The sequence below is a fragment of the Pezoporus flaviventris genome, unplaced genomic scaffold, assembly GCF_033815535.1.
Source record: "Pezoporus flaviventris isolate CSIRO_AGI_PZ_B2104156 unplaced genomic scaffold, CSIRO_AGI_Pfla_v1 ptg000130l, whole genome shotgun sequence".
NCBI classification, from domain to species: Eukaryota; Metazoa; Chordata; class Aves; order Psittaciformes; family Psittacidae; genus Pezoporus; species Pezoporus flaviventris.
In genome coordinates, this window is record NW_026892678.1 from 2,195,790 (window position 1) to 2,219,593 (window position 23,804).

The 23,804-nt window shown below is 37.9% G+C and overlaps 1 protein-coding gene across 1 annotated transcript; it reads right to left on the reverse strand.

The window, feature by feature from the left end:
• Window positions 1–863: 863 nt before the first annotated feature.
• Window positions 864–23,341, reverse strand: PJA2 (praja ring finger ubiquitin ligase 2). Its single transcript, XM_061478710.1, has 8 exons — window positions 23,111–23,341; window positions 18,563–19,598; window positions 14,048–14,233; window positions 10,885–11,064; window positions 8,735–8,840; window positions 2,940–3,054; window positions 2,536–2,651; window positions 864–1,369 (listed from the first exon to the last, which is right to left on the reverse strand). Exons 1-8 carry the CDS (start codon window positions 23,313–23,315, stop codon window positions 1,238–1,240), a joined length of 2,076 nt encoding a protein of 691 aa, XP_061334694.1. The 5' UTR covers window positions 23,316–23,341; the 3' UTR covers window positions 864–1,237.
• Window positions 23,342–23,804: the final 463 nt, after the last annotated feature.

The following is a 23,804-nucleotide window of genomic DNA, read 5'->3' on the forward strand; positions in this document are numbered from 1 at the left end:
GGTTGCACCAGATTCAAAGTGTATTCAGCAAAGACAGATAACACAATAGCCAAGGGCTAATCTGAGCAACATGCACCACCATCCTCAGCCATAGTCCTGGTCAAGGTCTAACTTAAGCCAAGTTTCTGTACTTAGTACACAAACATGGCTGAGTCAACTACCTCACTCCATAATCAGTGGACAGCCCAGGGCCCATTGAGCAATCCTACATGATAGGGCACTGCACACCAGGCTCTCCCCTTGAGTAAGGATGTCTCCCAAAGTTACTCCTTGAGGCTGGGAGATTCCTTGCCCTTGCAGTCACATATTCTCAGTAAGTGATTAATAACATGCTCAACTTTCAAATATTAGCCAAGTGACATAAAGGATTGATTGTACATATATAATCCTTTAGACGTAAACCTTTGACCTCTGAGACTACATTTGGATCCAGCCACACCTAGACTCCTCTTTAAGAAGGAGTTTAGAAAGCAAGGGGTTTCTTTATGAACCTTGTGACTCAGAGTTTCCCTGACAGTTTTGACTGACCCTGCCCTCTATGCAGCAAATATTCAAGTATACCTCACCACTGAATCTTATTAAATCACTATCACAATTATTAACAAAATCATGGTCTAGGGTGAGGAGTCTGTGCCCCTGGAAGAGGGGGTTAGAATTAGATATTCTTAAGGTCCTTTCTAAACCAAATGAGTCTGTGATTCTATGATTCAATGAACCCAATGATTGGGATCCTGTGATGGACGGCTATAAACTATTCAGAAAGGACAGGAAGAAAAGAGAGGTAGGAGAGTTGCCCACTGTGCAATGAAATCAAATTCTACCACTGCCGGTATCACAAAACATCTTTGCATTTGACACAAATATGAGATCAATTGCACTTTATTGTGAAAACCCAGTAAGCATACCATTAATAAGATGCAACTGCACTGCAGCTGCAAGAACTTGAACAAAGTGCCACATTCAGGAGTAAAGTTACCATAATACAAGATTTAGACATTGCAGTTACCAGGAATATTCTGCTCTAACAAGGCTGCCACACGTTCTTCTAACTTGCAGTTTGAAAAATTAAGCTATCATTGTAAGCCTAAAGAGTTCAGAAAAAGTCTTTTACCCTTTTTCTAAACTAGAATATAGATAGTACTTTAAATATAGTATTTTATACACAATTTATTCACATTGTAATTAAACAGGAAAATTTACATTTTTATTTTTGGTGGCAGCAATTTAAGTTCAGGTCCTAGTTTGTAGTTCCGGTAATGCTGTGAGCAGAAGATGCCAAGTCATGATCAGGTAGGAAAGAAACAGTGGCAGCAGCTGTTTCAGGAGGCACACGTGCAAGCACACGACGACAAACCGGGCACGTTCCTGACTACAGGGAGAGAGAAAAAAAATTCAGGTCATTTGCAATTTGCATACAATTCTATTGAAAAGCTGAAGGTCATTGTTTATGGAGTCTTTAATGTCTTCCCAACAGCACTGCCTCAAAGTCAAATTTGACTGGATAGCTACCTGGAGCTAAAAGACAGCTAAAAATCTGAGAAGAAAGCTTCATTTTGCTTTTACACCAGTTGCACAGCAGACACATCAGGTTCCCTGCAAGGTCATCTTCAAAGAACTGATTTTACAGGTGAGAATTTTTTTCAAGGCAAGGATTAAAAATAAATTAGCCCACATCTAACAGGAAGTATTTTGTCCTAGTTTTCAGCAAGAGCAGTTTACTGTGACTGCAGAAAAAGGCAGAACATATAATAAAAGCAATGTTAAAATGGTAATAAACCTTTTTTAAAACTATAAAGTTAAAAAATTACAAACCCAACAACAACCTGCACTAGAGGCGTTCTAATCTGATCTCCATAGTCTGAGTCAATTAATCTCTCTTGTACCTCTTGAGGAAACAATGTGTTACACTGTAGGCTCACTGACAACTAGGAAGTTCAGGGCTTATATGGTGTAAAGGCGAGTGCAAGTGCAAGGAAAATACCAGTTCATTAATTGCAGTTATTTTAGTATAGCCTCAACATGACGTAAGCTTCGTAAAACACTTGGAAGGAAAACTGACTACAGATGATGAAAATGAAATCCAATACAACATAGACTTACCAAACAATTTTTTTAAAATTAATCTACATGCATGCCACTATTCTTCCCACCAACCTTAACCGTCACTAGAAAAGGGTCCTGATATTCTGGCAAGGGAACAGATCCTTGACTCTTCTCAGAGAAAAGCAAGCAATCTTCTTTACTTCAAGATATGAGTACAGTAAAGAAAGCTTTTCTTGTATCAAAATGAGTTATAACTAAGCCACTTATACTTAATAAAAGCAGATCATGCTTTTCTTCACAAAAATACCCCTTCTGTTCAAGAAATTGCCCTTCAGCTGAGTACAGATATATTGCTTTCCTCACTTGCACTAGAATTCAGTTCCACAGTTCTTTGTATTTCATCCCACATTTCAGAAATTTAAATTGTTCTCCACAAAAGAATGCAAATACTCAAAAAACCCACCAACCCTCCATCAATCCTGTAGTACTTACTTCCTTTAACCACAGAGTTACACAAGTTCTGTGAAACAAATGATGACAGGGTAGCTCTGTTATGATTTCGTTTTCCACATATTCACAGCAACAGATAATACAACGTTGCTCTTGACCTAAACTCATGATAAAAAATAAATAAATCAAAAATTAGTATTATCTTGGTTTACATCTAAGATAATACATATAATCAACAGTATCCCTAATGATTAAAAAATATAATTACTCTTACTCCAGTTAATTACTTTTCCAAGCTATATTAAGTCTGATTCTAGATTCAAAAGCTCTTAGGCCAGTATTGCCAGCTGCATAGTCTGTTTAGAAACTGTGCCTATGATATTTCAGAAAGCTAAATTTGTTCTTGTAAACTTCATGGAAATTAATTCTTAATTACTTTTCCATACCATCTTGGTCATTTGTGATGACAACCTGTGGCAGAGAATCTATCATTTCTTTAGTAGCTGGTGGATGAGCCTCGTCAACCTCAAATCCAAGAAGCCCCAAGTGTGCCAGAGCATTCTGAAAAAAGTGAGCAGAAACTAAGTTTTTTTTTTACTCACAAATGTAACATTCCATATAAAGAAAAAGCAGGAAAAGGAATCCAGTTCCAATACTACTACTTTCTTAAATAGAAGTTATGTCTGTCACACTAGCCACTACATCATTTCTATTTTCATAATGAATGAGATTAAAGTGAAGGTCAAAAAAGTAATAGCTTGGTTTTTAAGCCTTCATAAAGTATCAGGACAGAGTCAGAACTCTCTAATGAACATTTGGTCCTTTTATAAAATTTCAGAAATGGTAGCAAGTCAAAAACGTAATAAAACTTGCTAACACAAAACTGTCATTACTTTCTGAGAATAAAAGCCACATCAGTGTGTTTCCTGGCTTCACCTATCAAATCACTCAGGTGCAAGCAAAAATATGAAGTACCTCAGCTATATGACCAATGCAAGCTTTCAGAGAAGAAAAAAAAAAAGGCACCAAAACAGGATCCACATATATGTTCCTCATCTGTATAATGACTTAAGAGACACAGCCCTCTGAAATGAATCATTTTTAAGACTCGTATGCTGCAGCAGGCAGATTTGATGTAAACATCATACATTCGACTACCTAAGACACTAAGGACCTCCAGTAGAAAGAAATGCAACAGAACTCATATTGGTTACATTCATTACAGAATGTACTAGATATACCTGTGCCAACAGCATAACAAGCTGAAACTGAAGAGCCAAGAACACAGAAACATTTAGTTCATATCCTGAATGAATCAGTCACACTCCTCAAGTACAAATACTGCTCTGATCAACATGAAAATTATTTATTCTAATGGCCACAAAATTCCCTTGGTATGATGTTTAAGATAACCTAACATTTTTGTTATGTGGGGGGTACACTTAACTAAAACCCCAAAATATACTAGAGAAAGATCAGATAATACAAACACCTTCAGTAATGCCTCGTCTTAAGCTTCAGAGAAAGTTACAAGACCTGTAGACTGAAAACATGCCTGCACTTTTATCACAGTGGCAAAGTAGCTCAGGCAACCATCCTACCACAGATCTAAACTAGCATGTTTACACATACAGTCAAATGTTTGTAGCAGGCAGAGAGAGATTGAGCTAACAAGACAAATATGTACAGCTCCTACTGCCACACATACTTATTTAGAAATCTGCTAATTAAAAGAAAATCCTGGGACAGTTATCCCTAGTGCATTTTACAATGCAAAACAGTTACACTCCTCCAATTTAACAGTTTAAAAACATTCACTTCTGCTACAGCAGACAATACTGCCTGACTAACATTAAGATGATTTTAAAATTTCCTGCGGTATTTTGCTACAGTGGCAGTGGTCTGAGAATAAGGTGTAGGTACTTGTAATTAGGTTGCCTACTACAGCAGGAAAAGTTAGGTTAAGATCCAGGCAGAAGGAAGCAGTGTTACCTATGTGTCAAACTTCTCTGTCTATATATTAGCATTCAAAACCAGAAACCAATTAACAAAATCATTGTATTGTTTGCTTTTGAAAGCTACAATAAAGAGACATCACAGCCCCACAATGACTGATCCACATCACATCTTCGAAAGCAGCCATTTTACAGCTTTTATAAGATAAATGAATAACTTCAAAGATACCTTTATTTTCTTCCTCTTATCACTTATGCAACTACTTACTGCTCCATGTATCAAAAACTAAATGTCAGACACTGCTAAAACCAGGAGTGCCATAGCATACAACTCCTCATGTCTTTGAGTTGGTACAAGAAATATTCATAAATGAAGTTCTGATGCTCCTGCTCTATACTACTAATGAACTAAATACTCCCAGCTAAGTAATTTCTTTAAAACAAATGGAAACAAATATAAATCACACATACAGGTTATTTTAGGATCGCAGAATCTCATAGAGCACTTTTTTTTTCCTATTTACAAAAAAAACCCTATTTTATACGTTCATTACTTTTCTCCTTCAAGTGTCACAATTAACTGATCCTCCTCCCTCCCCTCCTCCCCAGTTAAGATATACTTGAATTCTGGATGCATTACATCACATCCTTTAAGTGTTTCACAGCTACACTACATGAGCTTGCTGGACAGAGCAATTTTCAGAAAAGTTTGAGCTATAGGCTGTCATAATAAACTACATTGTTATAGGTGAAAAAGATCTGGTTCATGAATCCGCTATTTTAGCTAAAAGAATTTGACACTGAAGCATGCAGATTAAATAAATCATTAAGAGGTTGAATAAATTTACAGTCATTAGATTACTAGTGATGTTATAATTAAACTTAACCCAACCTGTTCACTGAATTAGAATACTACTTCAAGTTAGTAAAAGCTCAGAATTCTCTATTACAAAATCTCTGGTGCAAAAATACTTTCTAACAGGTTTACGACTTCAACTTTATGAAGCAAAAGCAGAGGTCTGTTACACCCATAGGCAGAATTAGATAATAAAGGTTTAAGAAATAGCTGTTTGCCCTAAAGCCAGATCTAAATACTGCCGAGATCGCATCACCAGCAGCAAGTAGCCTGTTAGAAAGCTGAGTATAAATATACAGGTACTATGTAACTGCAAGGTGGCAAACCAGTTTCAGTGTAATCAGGGAAAGAAAACCTGCAAGCAAGCAAGATCCGGAAGGTGAGAAATAAAATTGTAGAACAATCAGAAAAGGTATCTGATGAAATCTAATCATACTGCAGAAAAATGCCTAGCAAAAGCATAACAAGTCCTGATCCCAAAAATAACATGAAAGATGTCAAGAATAGATGAAATCACTTTATGTTTGGAGAGAGAGATGAGGAACATAAAATGCCAATCACGAGGAAGAAAAAAAACTACCTCCAATTCTTACTTCCCTCAAAGAGTGATCAAGCCTGATCACCTTGAACTTAGTTACTAAGATGCCCCTCACAGTGATCTCTAACTCTACATGATACATACATAGAGTTGTGATAAACTACCAACAAAAACTGTCATATTACATTTTCCATAAACCCTATAAATAGAAAATCAGAAATTGCATTTTCTAGAAGAAAGTAAAGACATTTGCAGCAATCTCTTCACCCAGACTTGAAAAGATAGTTCAGTTTGCTCTTTCTATCACAAAAGAAACAGTTGCGTTTTGGGTTGTTTTTTTTGTTTGTTTTTTTGGTTTAGTTTTTGTTTGCTTGTTTTTGTTTTGTTTTTTTAAAGAGTTGTTTGGTTTGGGGTTTTTTTACCCTGAAAATGCTGTAAGCCACATTTTGGATTTCTGAGCAAGCACTGTGACCGCAGTACTGAAGTTCAGAAAAAGGCTTTGTAACACTGTAAGATACTTACTTTTTCAGTGAAAGATATTACATTTTTAAATTTGTGGAACACTTCTACATCTTCATCTACAGTTTTCTGATAACCAGAAAAGTTGTGTTTAAAAGCTGTACTTAATGTCCTTCCAGGAGCACAAGTTTCTAGTCTATGTCAATCAAGTCAGTGACAGGGTCAGCTCATATTTCATTAAAAGAGGACACCGGACTAGCTGTTTGCAAGTCTTACTTTCTAGAAAGCAGAAAACATATCTAGATCTTATCTGGACATTAAAAGATAGGATCTCATCAAATAATTAAAACTAATTCAGCAAGTAATTAGAATTAAGACATTACAGAGCCTTTTTTGCTTTCTTTCTCTCCACTTCCCAAAATATTTGCTGTATTGCCCAACAGATATGTTGTATAGTTTTTGTGTAATCCTTGCTTTTATTTTCTGAAAAATTTTAGTAAGCATTTTCATACTAGGAGGAATGGTGCTTTATATATTATGCTTGAGATTTGGAAGAAATATTGATAATTTTTACTCAAAACCTGTGTTGACCATTTAGTTAGTCAATACAGTGATTCCTTTTATTACACAGCCACCATTTTCTGCTGACTAATTCAAATTATGCCAGACTTCTATGACCACCATAAGGTTTCAGACACGTAAGTGATAATTCAAGCACAAATAATACTTCAGAAAATTTGCTTTACCTCTTGCCCAACAGCCACAGTGACCTGTTCAACAGATACCAGAGCACAACTACCTTTCTAGTCATCTACCCACTTGCCAGGTGTGTTCAGTGACACTGTTCCTGGTAACACTAACATAATTGCAACATCTTCTCAGTGAGTCATGCACATAGGCACCCAGGATTGCTTTTACAGGTCAACCTCACAAGAGGGTGAATGTTTCATCTGACAAAGTAACTAGAAAAACCATTGTTACATGGTAGTAAGAAAGAAAATTTCAGAGCTGTAACAACTCAGTCTCCTCTTCAAGTGTTAACATGGAAACAAGACAAAAAAAAAGATCAGATCAGTTGTGCCTCTCTACAGAGATCCTCTTGCTTTGGTGCAAAGGAGATCAAATGCTTCTGTAGTTCTGATGCTTTTTGATGTAGTGAGAACCAGCAGCTATGAAAGAGACAAGGAATTTTCTCTACACAACTTCAAAATACTGCTTTTATAGTAATGACATTAACAGACCTCCTACATATTAATAAGCAGTTCTGAAGTGTCTCCAGATGAGTTATGCTAACAAGATCCTACACAGCTGAAGACCCTGTGGTACTTGACCATGAATAACACTGACCTCCTACATAAAGTTGGGGGATGAACAATACCTGGAAACTGAATGACTGCCAGCTTCAGGGAGCAACCTTTCCACCCCTTGAAAATCCCCATGAAGTTTATTCACAAAACCACTGATTGTGCACATATCCATGGAAGGAAAAAAAATAATAAAACTCTATGATTGTTCCCCTGACAGTCAGCTTTAGAAAGCACTTTAAAGCATCCTCGGTATTTTGTCTTCAAGCATACTATGACATACAGTCTGCCCTGTTCACCCCTTTTAACCAAGAGCTAGTAGTCAAACTGCCCCTAAATTTATGTCATACACAACTTTTACTTTGACTGCTGTAACACCATATTATAAGTCTATACATCATTCAACTCTTATTTTGACAAAATACCCAGCAGGGGAGATTTCTGGCAGTGCAAGAATAGTCATACTGCAAACTGAATTTCAGCTAGCTTTGTATTCACTCTGACAGTAACCAATGTCATGTAACACAGAAAAGACAAAATGCTCTGGTTCATCCAAAGTTAGATAGATGAAATGAGTAGAACAAGGTAAAGATGAAAGGTTTCTTTGCTTCTGGTTGGGGTTTTTTACATTTGTTTTTGTTTTGTTTGGTTCCGTTTTTTTGTTTGTTTTTATTTTTAATTTAAACCACATGGAGTCAAGACAGTCAAACAGAAAAGTTGTCAACTGAGGAATAAAAACATGAGACATCCAGTTGTACTCTTGTAATAAAATAAAGCTGGGACAACTCATAGGCACAGATACAGGTAAGAACTTTTCTTTGTTATGAAGGGAATTTGAAAACATTCCTAGAATAATTTAAATTACATGTTAGAAATCTACATGATAGAAATCAATATCTTTTTTCCTGCAAGAGGAAATAAATATCTATTCTAAAAGGAGCAGCACCAATGAATGACTTCTTGCACTATATGCTTTAGAAGAATCTCTAACGCTTATTTTCAACCTTGCAGACCTGAAACTTCAAGCTAAAGCAGGAAAGTAATTCTTCCCCAATTCTCCCAATTTTCAGATTATGCTAAAAAATGATTCAACATCACTAATATAATATCACCAAAAATATTTTAATACCTCCATAGCTTCTTGTAAGCGTTCTTCTAGTGACTCAAATGTGATAGAGTACACATTAGAAGCGGCTTGAGCAACTCCTAGGCCATTACCAGACTCGCTACGTGGTCTGAAAAACAGGAGTTGGGAATCATGGTCATTTAAAAGCAAATAGTAACAACACGAGGGCTGGATACATCAAATCACTGCACATCACCGATTAACAACTGTGATCTTACACTCACATGAGTTGGTTGTATTTGGTTCACCTAGGCTGGTTGCCCATCCAGCAGCTCTCTCACTCTCCCACCTCAACTGGATAGGTGTATAAATAGGCCTAAAAGCTCATGAGTCAAGATAAAGACAGGGAGATCACTTGTGAATCACTATCACAGGGAAAACAGACTCAAAGGGGAACCTTAATTTAACTAAAAGGTTTTGCTAACAAAAATACATTTGGATGGCGAGAAACAAAGACAACAATTAAAATGCCTTACCCTTAGCCCTCCCTTCCTTCACTTCACTCCTGACTCCACCATGTTTCCCCACTCCAAGCAATGCAGATAAATAGGGAGTGAGGGCTGTGGCCAGTTCATGGCAGTTCTTCTCTTTAATTCTTTTGTTCTTACAGTTCTCCTGCTCCAGCGCAGGTCCCTCCCACAGGCTGCAGTCCTTCACTATAAACATGCTCATGTATGGGTCTTTCCCACAAGCTGCAGTCCTTCACCAATTCCTATAGCTTGGGTTCTCCACAGGCACAGTTCCTTCAACAAGTACCTACCTGCTCCACTGTGGTTTTCTCTCAGGGCTACAGGGGAATCCCTCCTCTAGCACCTGGAGCAACTCCTCCCCTTCGTCTCAGTCTAGCATCTGCAGGGTTGCTTCTCTTATCCTCACTCCTTTCTCTTACTCTGTTGTGCAGCGTTGTTTATCCTTTCTTAAATATACTTTCCCAGGCCACCCTGCAGCCTGCCTCACAGCTCACAGTACACTGGCACACTCAAGACAATATAGGCTTCAGGAGAATACGATGGCAAATTTTACCATTGACTGCTCCAGAGTAAAAGGGCATATGGTTCAGCTAGTAAGTTTAATACATATGTTAAGCTCATTTTGCAATTACTGTTCAGATTTTTATTACATTCTGTGTCACAGTTCATAGCTTGGCAGCTGCTTTGAGTTCTATTTTCAATGTTCAGGTATCAAATCCTAAACCAGGTAAAAAGTCATGTGTGGATCTGCACATGGTCAGCAGACAAAACTTAATGTGTTATTAGAGAAGCATCTTCCTTCCTATTTTGAGTAATTAGCAAGTTTCCTGAGGCTAACCCTCCAACACTGAAAAACCAAGTTTTGTCTCTTTTCTGTAATTCCTTTGCTACTTTGCTGTCTGGTGCTGTAAGAACACATGCTTTATTTCTAGCTTGGAATTTCATGTATTAATACCTGTTGTGCTTTTTCACAATTTAGCTTCACAAGGAAAAAATACCAGTGTTTCTGTTATGCCTATGCTGCAGTTCATACTATTTTTAAAAAGAGAACAAGTGTTAAATCTCACTGGAAAGCATTCTGTCTAGATCACTCTTAAACACATTATACTATTCTAAAATAAGGCCATGAAAGTGTCTCCAATCACTTTCTTCCTGGTATCTGCAGATTTTTTTGTAATGAATATATTGCAATATTCTTCAGTAACCTTATGACAGAAAATAGAAAAATGCCCTTAAAACTATGATATTAGGTAAGCACATGGCATTTCAAAGTGAAATAGATTAGGCTTATAACATCTAAACTATGCCAGCTGCAAAAGAGGGAAGACCAATTATAAAATAGCACTGACTTGAATACTGACTACATTTATGTTGCTTTACTTTCATTATACTTGCACCAAACTTACCACCTTGAAAATTAATTGAAGAAGTAGAGCAATCCCTTGAATATTTAGTGCACCAATTTCTCAGAGTCTCACAGCCTGATTTAGTAAATCTACTTCCTTTTACTCTCATCAGAAGGCATGTAGCACTTGAAATTCCTTAAGCCTTAAACCTCAGATTTATCAGCCTTTGAAGCATGTGCATACTGATAGCCAGGAATATCTTTGACATCTTACATGATAAGCGATACAGTAGCTACAAGCCCTATGAAATTAATGCAGAAAACTATTAAAGGTATACCTCTGGTCCGAATTCAGATCTTCACTCTCACTGGAATCATCCTCAAGACTGTCATTTCCAGCCAACAAGAAGAATCCAGAATACATAAAATTATGAAGTAGATTAGCTTCCACATCACTGATGTTTTCTACTTGCTGGTTTTGTAACGGAGGAATCTCTCCTTCCTCCAACAAGGGTTGCCTTAAAATAAATAAATGCAAAGCTGAAACTAAAGAGGTAGGAGAAATTACAAACACATGCAAGTAACAAAAGCTACACATATTGCAAGGGTTGAAGATGCATGTTTCCCAGACAGCAGAGGCCCATATTAGGAATACAGCATTTGCTGTAAAAAAAAAAAAAGAAACTCCCAATGGTATCAGCTCCAGTTTCAGAATCTAGTAACACTATGATTCCATGGCGAAATTATTTGTCTAATGCTCAAGGCCAGTAGTACAGTAAGCACCTTATTTGCATTTTCACTAGTACAGGCAGTATCCCTGCCAGAGCTGGTAAGTTTGTTACTAAAGATACTTATTCATCTAGAAGTTTGTAAAGCTACTAAAAAGAAAAGCTGTCTCAACACCCTGAAACAGCCTTCATGGGAAAGCTTGGCCCAAATGCAAAAATATACTATTTGCAAGAGAATCTACTTGCATAAGGACTAAGATTCCTCTCATTCCTGTACTTTCTAGAAGAGCACAAATCACCTGGATGTTTAAAGCCACAGGGCGGCAAGTCCACTTTCCTTATTAAAGGGCAAATAAAGAGGAATCACATTAGAAAGGGGTATGTTTGCAGGCTGTTCACATCAAAAAAAACCTAAAGAGTACATAGCTTAATTGTTGTTCTGAAACAGATGCGTTTTGATAGTGTCTTCATAAAGCCACACTAATTCTCCAAAACTTAAGAGAAGGCAATGTTAAAGAAAGCAGTACCAGCGATTTGGACTACTTGGTAGTAGGTACCATCTACATAAGAGTGGAAGAAACAGAAAGAACATATAGGCATTGCTTGTTGCTTTATAAAAAGCAAAAAGTAAGGATAAAAGATCAATTTTCCTTTTTCTTTCCACAAAGCATCTAAACAAACCAAAACCACCAAAGTCACAGAATGCAAAGATGGGGACTGGGAGAATGAAGAACTGCTCATGGTAGAGAAGATCAGGTTCAAGATCATCTAGGGAACCTGAAGGTGCAGAAGTCAATGGGGTCTGATAAGATCACAGAATTGTTAGGGATGGAAGGGACCTCTGGAGACCATCTGATCTAACCCCTTGCTAAGGCAGAGCCACCAGGTTACACAGGAACATGTTCAGGCAGGTTTTCAATGCCTTCAGGGAGGGAAAACCCACAACCCCCCTGGGCAGCCTGTTCCAGTGCTCTGCCACCCTCAATGTGAAGTTCTTCCTCATGTTGAGGTGAAACTTCTTGTGGTTTAGTTTATGAACACTGCTCCTCATCCTGTTGCTGGTCAATGACTAAGAGCAAATCATACCTGACAGATTTGGTGGCCTTTGAGGTGATGGCATTGACAGGTAAAGAAAGGAAGAGTGACTGATGTCATCTACCTGGACTTGTGCAAGGCATTTGACACTGCCCCACACAACATCCTTGTCTATATATTGGAGGAAGTATGGATTTGACAGAGGGACCACTCAGTGGATAAGGAATTGGCTGGATGATCACACTCAAAGAGTTGTGGTCAATGGCTCAATGTCCAGGTGGAGATCAGTGACAAGTGGTGTCCCTTTGTGTCAGTATTGGGACCCATGCTTTTCAACATCTTTGTTGGCAACATGAGCAGTAGGACTGATGCACCCTCAGCAAATCTGCTGATGACACCAACCTGTATGGTGCAGTTGATACGCTGGATGGAAGGGATGCAATCCAGAAGGACCTTGACATGCCTGAGAGGTGGGCCAATGCCAACCTCCTGAAGTTCAACAAGGCCAAGCGCAATGCCCTGCACCTGGATCAGGGCAATCCCAGGCACAAACACAGGCTGGGCAAAGAAGTGATTCAGAGCAGCCCTGAGAGGAAGCACTTCAGGCTCTTGGTTGAAGACAAGCTTGACATGAGCCAGTAGTATGCCTTCACAGACCAGAAAACCAACTGTGTCCTGGGCTGCATCCGCAGCAGAGTGGCTAGCAGGTCGAGGGAGGGGATTCTACCCCTCCATTCTGGTGAGACTCCACGTGAAGCACTGCATTTATATTTCAGGGCCCCCCAGCATAAGGACATGGACCTGTTGGAGAGGGTCCAGAGAAGGGCCACAGAAGCTATTAGAGGGATCGAGCACCTTTCTGATGAGGAAAGGCTGAGAGAGTTGGGGCTGTTCAGCCTGGAGAAGAGAATTCTCCAGGGAGACCTTATTGTGGCCTTTCAGTACTTGAAAGGGGCCTATAAGAAAGATGGGGAGAGACAGTTTAGCATGGCCTGTATTGACAGGACCAGGGGGAATGGCTCTAAGCTGAAAGAGGGGAAGTTTAGATATTAAGAAAAAAAAATTCTTCACTGTGAGGGTGGTGAGACACTGGCACAGGTTGCCCAGAGAGGTGGTGGATGCCCCACCCCTGGAACTGTCCAAGGCCTCGTAAGATGGGGTTTTGAGCAGCCTAGTCAGGTGGATGGTGTCCTGCCCATGGCAGAGGGTTTGGAAATAGATTATGTTTAGCATCCCTTCTAACCCAAACCATTTTGTGATTCTATGATTCTATTAAGTTCTCAGTAAGCAAGTAGTTCAAGTATACTTTACTATACTTACTGATGGGGCTGCAGGAATAAAGAGCAGCAATGGAATATAAGAAGCAACAATGCAAAGATAAACAATTGCTTTTTGAGGAGTATTAAGTATCAGATGGGTATGTACCATGTATGTCTTTACAATTAACAGGCATAATATAGCTTTTTAAAGTCAGTACATCAAGTCTATTATCCCTATTAACATTACATGTCAATGCCCTCTCATTATTTCTGTATCTTTCATTAAATAGAATTATTTACATGACATGCCATTTTTTCTCCTGATTTGAAATACTTATAAGCATTCAAATAATTTTCATGTAGGTAAATTATTACTGCTAGTACAGTAACTACTTTTAGAATTTGTTATTCTGCATGGTGTCATGTGGATACCATGTTACATGTCAAAACTTACAGGAAGTTAGCTAATAAAACCATACCCTCCTTGTGAACAGCAGTCTTTGCTCTCCTCTTCTGCACCACTGCTGCTGCTGCTCTGCACTTCAGGCTCACATTTCTCCCTGCCTGGGATAGTCTCACAGCTCTCAGCACTTGAGTGGTCTTTTTCTGTAGCAGTAAAATATGCAGGTGCAGCTGCAGACCATTCTCCATCGCTGCATTCTGAGCTGCGATTTAAACAAGGCAACAGGGTGTGAATTTAAACACTGCTTAAAAGGAAACAAACACAAGTGTTCTGTGATTTCCTACTTCCTATGAACATTGCTCTCAATATAGTCTGTTTTTATCTAGGAGAAATTCAGTATGTAGTATTTGTAGATGTACTAAAAGGCAAATATATGTAAAGAGCTGATTGAAAAAAAAAAGTTAAGAAAGAATTCTGTCCATCTCACTTTGTGAAGTTTTTTTGTTCTTCCCCCTCCACATCTTCAGAGTACATGAGTACATTACAGAGCACATAACTCATTAAAATAAACCCAGACCCACTCTACATGTCCTTCTCCAAGCACACAAAGATAAAACAGCAGCAGTGACACTGAGAAACCAATGCTTGCTTAACAAACAATAAGCCATATCAGCCTTACCTCTCAGACAGAGAAAACTTAAAAACTCTCTAGCCTTTAAGTCATATACAATGCCCCTTCTTTTTAAAACAGAAAAATCATACGAAGATACAATGGATGACTTACTGCAAATTATAATTCACTAGCCTGGACAGATGAAACAGGGAGCTTTTCAAAAAGAATTTGGTCAGCCATCACACACAAAAGGGCAGTAAATAACATACTGAGGGCAGCTTAAACAAAACAGTGATGTTGGCAGAATCTCAAGAAAAATGAATTTATCTACTGCTACCTCTGGTAATGCCGCTTAGAAGATTCACTCAATACTGAGTGGCAGAAGACAGCTAGCAAAATTCAAAGCACAGTCAAGTAGCTATGTCCTTTCAAAGAGTGATAGGAAACTACTAATATACAAATATACTTATCAGAGCACATCTTACACAGCAATCCACAACACCTGCAGCTGTTTTCAATCTGCTAAATACAGTATGACTGTTGGTATCTATCTTATGTCTCCCTCTACAAACTCACTTTAAAGAAACCCTCCTATCTAATGTTATAAGTAAATTCCAAGCAATCTTGCCATTTAATGAATTACAAGTACTTCTGAAAAATTGCATATTATACGCAAAGATTTACAAGCATAAAGAAGATCAAGACACAGATTATATGGAAGGATTTTAATTTGAAGCAGGAATATATTTTTCTATCACAATTTTGACAACTATGGAAATGAGAATATTCATTAACTCTGGGCCTTTTAAAAGGACTACAGTAGACATCGTATCTTAAGAAACTGTGCTATACAGTCTAATGCATCTTATATTATACCAACTAAAGCTGAATACTAACATTTTAGAATCTTTTAAAAAGGTTATCTAAATGCACTGTAAGACTAGCCCAAATATTCAAATCTTTTTTCTATTTTGTAATTCAGGAATTTCCAAATTAGTTTAGAATAATATTCCTTTGTTATTAGTCAAATTTGCCTTCTTTAAAGTTGACACAAAGCTACTAGTTCAAACTAGAAAGGAGTATAAATCTGAAGTAATTAATACTGAACAAAGAAAAAACTCTGAATGTTTAAGTTTCCAGACTTCAGATTTTCATGCAGTTGACATGCCCAAGGGATGGCAAGCTATCCAGAGGTACATGGACCCATGCAAACTGCATGAGGGTCAACAAGGCCAAGTACAAGGTCCTGCACCTGGGTCAGGGCAACCCCTGGTATCAATACAGGCTGGGGATGAAGGGATTGAGAATATCTGTGGAGTAGGACTTGGGGCTACTAGTGGATTTAAGACTGGACATAACTTGGCAGTGTGCGCTTGCAGCCCAGAAAGCTGGCCATATGTTGGGCTAAATCCAAAGGAGCATGACCAGCAGGTCAAGGGAAGTGATTCTCCCCTCTACAGCACTCTCATCAGACACCACCTGCAGTACTGTGTCCAGCTCTGGAGTCCTCAGGTCAGGAAAGACATTGACCTGTTGGAGATGGCCCAGAGGAGGGCTACAAAAACGATCAGAGGGACAGAGCACCTCTCTGATGAGGAAAGGCTGAGAGAGTTAGGGCTGTTCAGCTTGCAGAAGAGAAGTCTCCATGGAGACCTTTTTTGGCTTTTCAGTACTTATACATATAAGAAAGATGGAGAGAGACTTTTTAGCAGTGTCTGTTGTGATAGGACAAGTGATAATGGCTTTAAAATAGGGGAGATTCAGGCTGGATCTGAGGAAAAAAATTCTTACACTGAGGGTGACAAAACACTGGCACAGGCTGCTCAGAGAAGCAGTGGATGCACCATGTGGAGACATTTAAGGCTCCATGTGGTTCTGGGCAATCTGATCTAATTGAAGATGTCCCTGTTCATTGCAGGGGAGTTTGACTAGGTGACCTCTGAAAGTCTTTTTCAACCTAAACTATTCTATGATTTAACTGTGCCCAATTGTGTGGAGACGCAGAACACCACTTACTGGTTAAAGAGTTACAGACTTGTCACTTGTCAAAAGCAAAAAAGATTAAGTTAGAATCTGAACATAAGTTTTCTGAGAATAGTCTCTGCCCTGCCTTAACTGGCCTGTACTTGTCCTTTGATCTAAAAGTAAATGGAGGAAGTCAATTGATACAATTCTCATCTCCCACTACCTCTACCCTCTGGGAACCTATGATGACCCTTCCAAGTTGGAGCATATGTGGTTCTAACAAATATGCAGGATTTTCTCCTTCCCACACATAGGTTTTACATGCTAACACCATAATAGCACCTTGTTGAAGCAAAAAGGTGAGGTGAAGGCTCAGGCTGCAGTAATCAGCAGGGTGAGTTTCTGCCAGAATTGGACATAAGTGAATAGTGAGTTGCAGGATCTAACTTGATACATATGTTAATTCTGCTTTTTATGCAGCTATACATGTAAATTTAAGCATGTGATATGGCTTAACCCTTTAAACATGAAACTTTACCTTGTGAGAGTGGAAAACCATACTGCTCCTTTGTACAGAGTAATTATTGACAATTTACTTCCTAGGGATAAGGTTTTTGAGGGTTTAAAAAGGAAATTATTTTTTTTAAGTTCAAGAATACACATTTTCCTTGTTTAGTGGTTTAGTTGCTGCCATGATGACAAATACAGTCACTTTCAGACAAGCAAGCTGTATTTTTTGCCATGCTATAAATGTAAAATATATTCCTTTTTCTCCATTACATTTTAATTTTGTAGTAGCAACATTTCAGATATGGAAAAGATCACACAGTAACAAAAACTTGCAAAAAGTAAACCTTACAAGGAAGGAAAGGATTCATTTGCAAGTCCTCCTATTTCTTGAATAAGAAAAACAAACCCAAATTAAGTCTACTACCTCATTTTACAATGCCTTAAGGATTTTGTTTCTTCATAATCGGGACTGTAAGATATTTTAAGGACAAGAGTTTATGTAGACTAATTTTCATGCCGTTCTCTCTATAGAAGCAGTGGAAACACAATCTACACTAAGCAGGTTAGCTTATGAAGCTTAATGTCAAGCACACACAAAAAAACCACAACATCTAGAAGACATGTCATGTTAAAAATGCAGCAGTAACAGAATCTGCAAGATGAAAGCAAACTGGAAGAAACATAGGAAAAAAAAAATCAAAAAAACAACACTACTGCATTTGACGTATATGAACAGAATGTTAGAAATGTTTTTACCCTCAAATACCTCAGTTACCCAATTCCAATCCACAGTGAAAAGCTCTTAACACAGCACTATATGAGTAGAAGTTAATCAATGTAAATTCCATCCAAATTAATTTGTCTTCTGGGTAAAGAGCTCAGAATAGAAGAAGCCTGAATACTGACCCTGGTGTCCAAGTTGGAGCCATTTGTACAGATCTGAAACTATAATAGTCACTTTGGAAACACCCACTAGTGCAAAGGACTATCATCAGAAAAAGGAACTATAAGCAATCCTATGAAGTTATTGTTCAGATATAACAAGGAAGAAAAGTTTCTTTCAAAAGGCTGGGGATAAGAATATAAACATGCTGTAATGCAGAATATTGACATCTGATCGCAAAAAGAACAACTGAAAATTACAAGTCCTGAAGGGGACTTTCAAAGACCCATGATCTGCCAAAACCTATGCTGAACAAGCTTTTCTGTCTTCATCTGCTCAGCAAAAATAAAATGGAAAAGTAGTCTTCCTTAGTGGTAAGACACTTTGGTCTTAAACATAAGAAAAGGCTTTTTACATTACTAGAAGAAAGCACATCACCATTTCTTTAGATGGACTTGAAGAAGGGTGAAGAAAAACTGAAAGGAAAAGCTGGCATCTTGTTATCTGATCATATTCCAAAATTGCTTGTGTTTGCTAACAAACCATCTCCTAACAAACTATTCAGATTTGCACATTAGGTACACAAAAGATTCAATACTAAAACAAAACTTAAATTTTACCTGTCTTCATCTTTACGGTACATTGGTAAGTGTCTGCTGCAGTCTTCAAGCCCATCCCAAGAAGTACTATCTTCCAGAACATTTTTTCGTTCTTGAGCTGCTGCATTTTTCCTTAGTTCTGTGTTGTTTCGATGAGCTTCATGCCCTCTTGAGCCAAAGAACATACTAGAATTAGTATCTTTGCTATTTAAGGCACATTCAGCACACCCTTGCTGAACTTCATCAGTTTCAGTTCTCCTCCAGGAAATACTTTCCCCTTCCTCATCATCAAGAAGCAGCCTCTCTTTCTCCAACTCATTTGAAGTATTTTGTTTTCTTATTTTAGGTCTCACTACTAGTTCAAGTGAACTTCCTTGGTCATCAATGACATGTAGCTCATTAGCAATTGCTCTAGGGGTTTGGATTTCAACATTCTCTCTACTTTTTATCTGCCGTACTTCATGAACTGTATCACTTGGGTTACTTTTCAGTATGGCTTGATCTTCATCAGACGTTTTAGATGTCCTGCTGTTTGGACATGCCAAGTCTGAATCTATGCTAAAATATCTCATTAAAGGCATTGGTCCTGCTTCTTCACAACATTCTCTAGTAACACTGTGATTGAGACCGGACAATTGAGACTGTAAGTCAGTAAATGACTCTCTGACTTTTTCAAACTGAGAATATATTTTATTTCTTGTTTCCTGGAACACAACTGCTTCTTCTGTTCCCAAAGAAAATTCATCGTGAGTATGATCTTCTCCAGCACCACCATGTGGCTTATAAGAGTCCATGTTTACAAAAGCAATTCCATTCTGACCATTCCAATCATTACATCCAGCAGTCGCATATTCTGCAAGGCCCTCAAAATTTTTGTCAGGTTTCATAAAGTTCCCTGAGATTTGGTTGCCTTCCAGACCATAAGAGAATAAAGAAAAAGGTGACATGTTCACTTCCAAAGTTTGACTTGATACACTTGCGCAAACAGGTTCTCCAGTTCCAGTATTTTCTAACAAAGGCTCACCTAATAAACAAGAAGAAACTTTAAACTGGTGGACTGGGGTCTTTACAGAAATTTGTAAGAAAGAATGCATTGGAATAATCAAAACCAACAAAAATATTCTCAAGTATAACAAATACTCATGAAAAAGAAAGGATAGTTCACTAGGGCTGCAGTGCAATTTGATTAAGAGAAACATTTACCAAAGATGCAGTCATTCTGTACCAATACATTTATGTTCTCATTTATATAAACTAAGCATATAGAAGTAGACTTAAACGCTACAGTTTCAGCTTAACCTGTGATATGAAAAAAAAACCCCACATGTTAAGGAAACACTTTTACATAAGCAGCATTTTACACTGTTTATATATAAAGGGGAATTTTAAGATAAGAACAGGAAAGCTGAAAAAATTACTACAAGATTAAAAAAAAAAATCTACATTTCCCTCTATAAGCTAAAAATCAGACTATCCATTCATTAACTAGCTAAATTGTGCCTCCTGCCACACTAAGATGAATTTATTTCTTGCTACTACAAATTACACACTAATAGCACTATATTTTGTACATGCAGCTGTGAATGCAACTCCTCTTAAGAAGCAAATAATTGCAGGCATGAATGTGGAAATATAGTTAGCAGTTACCATCATCACAAATTCAGTATGGTTATATTACACTCGAACACCTCTTGCATAAATGGACAATAAACAAACCCAGCAGCAAGAATTATAGAAAGTAAAAATACATATATTGCTCCTACTATGAATTTAATGCTTAGTTCAATTAATTGACAAACTTCTAACCAAGGCAATAGTCCAAACAATTTTTCGACATACAATGGCTTGCATAACTAATGTAGACTTTAAAATTTTGAGTAACCTCATCAAGAGATTTTGACTTAACTACAGGTGAAGAAAAGGTGAAGGTGAAGAAAAGGTGAAGAAAAATGAGATGCATGGTTAATTGAAGGGGTTTTCTAGCACATTATTTCAAAATCAGGTGGAGGTAGTAAATAATGTAAAATGAGAATTCCAAGGGTTGAAAAAAAAAAAAGAAAAAGCACATCTCATTTAACATATCTAATCTATGTGTAGGCTCCCTTATGAGGCTGAACTCTTATGAGAGCCATGCCTCCCAGCTCTAGAAGTCTGACTTTCAGGAAACAATACCTGTAATATTACATTTTATCTAACAAAAAACTTGAAGCTCCTTCACAAAATTACTAACAGCTGAGCTTGGTAGGCAGGCACCTCTGAAGACAATCCAGTTCACCCCTTTTGCTCAAGCAGGGTCACCTGTAGCAGGTTACCAAGGACCAAATGCAGACAGATTTTTAATATTTCCAAGGATGTCTTCTTCTACCCATCTTCCATAGTTGCTTAGATGCATATAAGATGTTACACCAACTAGCAAGGAAATACACAGCATGTTTTTAGCTAGTACCCACCCATCAAAAAATAACTACTCACTAGGGAAAATGCAACCTAGCTGAGGTAACAGAAGTCAATCCAAAACATTTCTCAAAAATAGCCATAACATGAAAAAAGGACAAAATATAAAAGGAAAGGCAATTTATTATTAGATTTAATGTAGAAAATGAGTCGTTCAAGAGTTCTTAATACAGTTGCTTTGTATATGAACAAGGAGATAACACACTCTAAAATGCATATTTCTTGTGACCCCTAAAATAATAACATGCTCATTTCTAAGTAAGAGAAACAAGAAAAGTGGTAGCATTATAGAGAAACAGAAGGAAGATCTCCACAAGTGTCAACACTTCTGTAGAGGAAATGAATCTTTAACTAGATGAAAGTGTAGAAAGTGTATGAAACAAACAACTGCAATAATGTTAAAACGACAAGAAAAATAAAACCATGCCAATATTATCTACATCACATAACAGCCTAAAAGATCAATGCCATGATAGAGTTACATTAGCAATATGCAATTATCAAGAAAACCCAAACAAACAACTAACAAACCTAAAATAACAAAGTCCCAGAAAATTAGAAGGAGAAAGCAGTTACAAAATAGTTTATAAAGTCTGTAAAGGAAGGAGGACAAAAATGCTACTGTATAGAATCATGGAATCATTTAGGTTGGACAAGACCCTGAAGATCCAGTCCAGCTGTTGAGCTAGCACGGCTAAATCCATCACTAAATAGTGTTCCAAGGTGCACATCAACATGTATTTTAATACCTCCAGGGATGGTGACTCAACCACTTCCCTGGGCAGCCTGTTCCAGTGCCTGACAACCCTCTCTGTGAAGAAATTTTTCCTAATATCCAATCTAAACCTCCCCTGGGGCAGATTGAGGTCATTTCCTCTTGCTACTCAAGAGATGAGACTGACGCTCACCTCACTACAACCTCCTCTTAGGCAGTTGTAGAGAGCCATAAGGTCTCCTCTCAGTCTCCTTTTCTCCAAACTAAACCAGTCCCCTCAGTCAGTCCTCACACAACTTGCTCTCTAGACCCCTCAGCAGCTTTGTTGCTTTTCACTGGACCCACTCCAGCACCTCAACGTCTCTCTTGTAGTGAGGGGCCCAGAACTGAACACAGGATTAGAGGTACAGCCTCACCAGTGCCCAGTATAGGGGGACAATCATTGCCCTGGTTCTGCTGTCAGCACTATTGCTGATACAGGCCAGGATGCTGATGCGCACTGCCATCTCATAGTCAGGCGGCTGCTGAACAACACCCCAAGGTCCTTTTCCACCAGGCAGCTTTCTAGCTGTAGCAACCCCAAGCCTGTAGTATTGTATGGGGTTGCTGTGACCCAAGTGCAGGACCTGCAGCTTTGGAACATCTAAAACTGTATCAAAAAAAAAAAAGGGTTGATTGCTGTTTGGCTGGTTTTTGGTTTGGTTGGTTTGGTTTGTTTGGATTTTTTTGTTGCTGTTGTTATTTGATTGGTTTTGGTGAGGTTGGTTGGTTGGTTCTTGGGTGGTTTTTTTTTGCAGAAAACCTCATACACTGACAGAGATGGGACCAAGTCTAATTCAATAAGCCATTTTGTATTTCTCTACAAAATTATTATTCGACACTGAAAACACAAAAGACATTTTGGGAAACACTAACATTCTATATTCATTAAATAAAGGAATTGCTCTGACTGGTATAAACAAATGGAAAGAAAACCTTTAAAGATGTTTCATAGGCTTAAACTAATTCCCACTAACTATATGACAGTTGACCAAGACAGAATAACCCGGTCCATATATCAAATATTTCATAGCCTAGTTCCAAACAGGTTAGATGTAAATGTGATTTGTTGTTTGATCTGAAGACAAAAATAATTTGAATTATACAATGTTTTAGTTATCAGGTTGGTTAGAAAGAATTAACTCCCTCAGGAAGGCCCTTCCTCAGGCAAAACTAAACAGCCTAAGATAGATATACTTCAATTTGCCTTCATAGTAAGTTTCATTCTATGAAGCCAGATGAATTGTACTTTACACATGCTAAGTGGCTACCATCTTCCCTTCACATTCCCTCCATGTGCCTTTTCCCTCCACTCCCAAGTATCTCAGTTTGCAATTAAATGGACATACACAAAGATACACACGTACCTAAAGAATTCGCTTTCTGAATATCCTCTAGTTCTAATCGTTTGTGGTCTTCATTGTGTTGATGTTCATCTCCGACTTGGCTATCCGAAGATGGTGTAAAACCAACATAGGCATACCTTCTTCCATATCTTCTACCTGTAATAGTCCGATATCTTCTTGATGGCTTGGGCCAGGCAGGCTTGCCACTTTCTTTATCCATTGCTATGTAAGATTATGGAGGAAAGAAAAAGACAGACTTCTGAGACAACATTATGACTTGATAATTTCCCTCTTTTCCAACACTTTGATATAATTTTTTTAGCAAAAATTTCCTATCCCTGTAAGGTCTTGAACTTCACTAACAATAAAATTACTGAGAACCTGGAGTGCTCTCAGCACATATGTTGTGAAAACACATACTTTTCATCTACACAAAACACTGACAAACAGCAGTTTTGCCCCCATCTTAACATGTCTGTAGTAAATAAGAGACTTTAAACAAAAAAAAAAGCCCAGATGTCACTTGACTTTTTTTTCAAATGTAATGCACTTCTGCACATAGCTGTGACACAGCACATCTGTCAGCTTACAAAATGTTTGCAAGCATTATAGCGGAAAAGCCTTCAGGTAATGCAAAAAACTGAACTAGCACTAGCTGGCTTTCTGTGATGGAAAGAGTACAATTAATCAAATCACATCTTCTAAAACA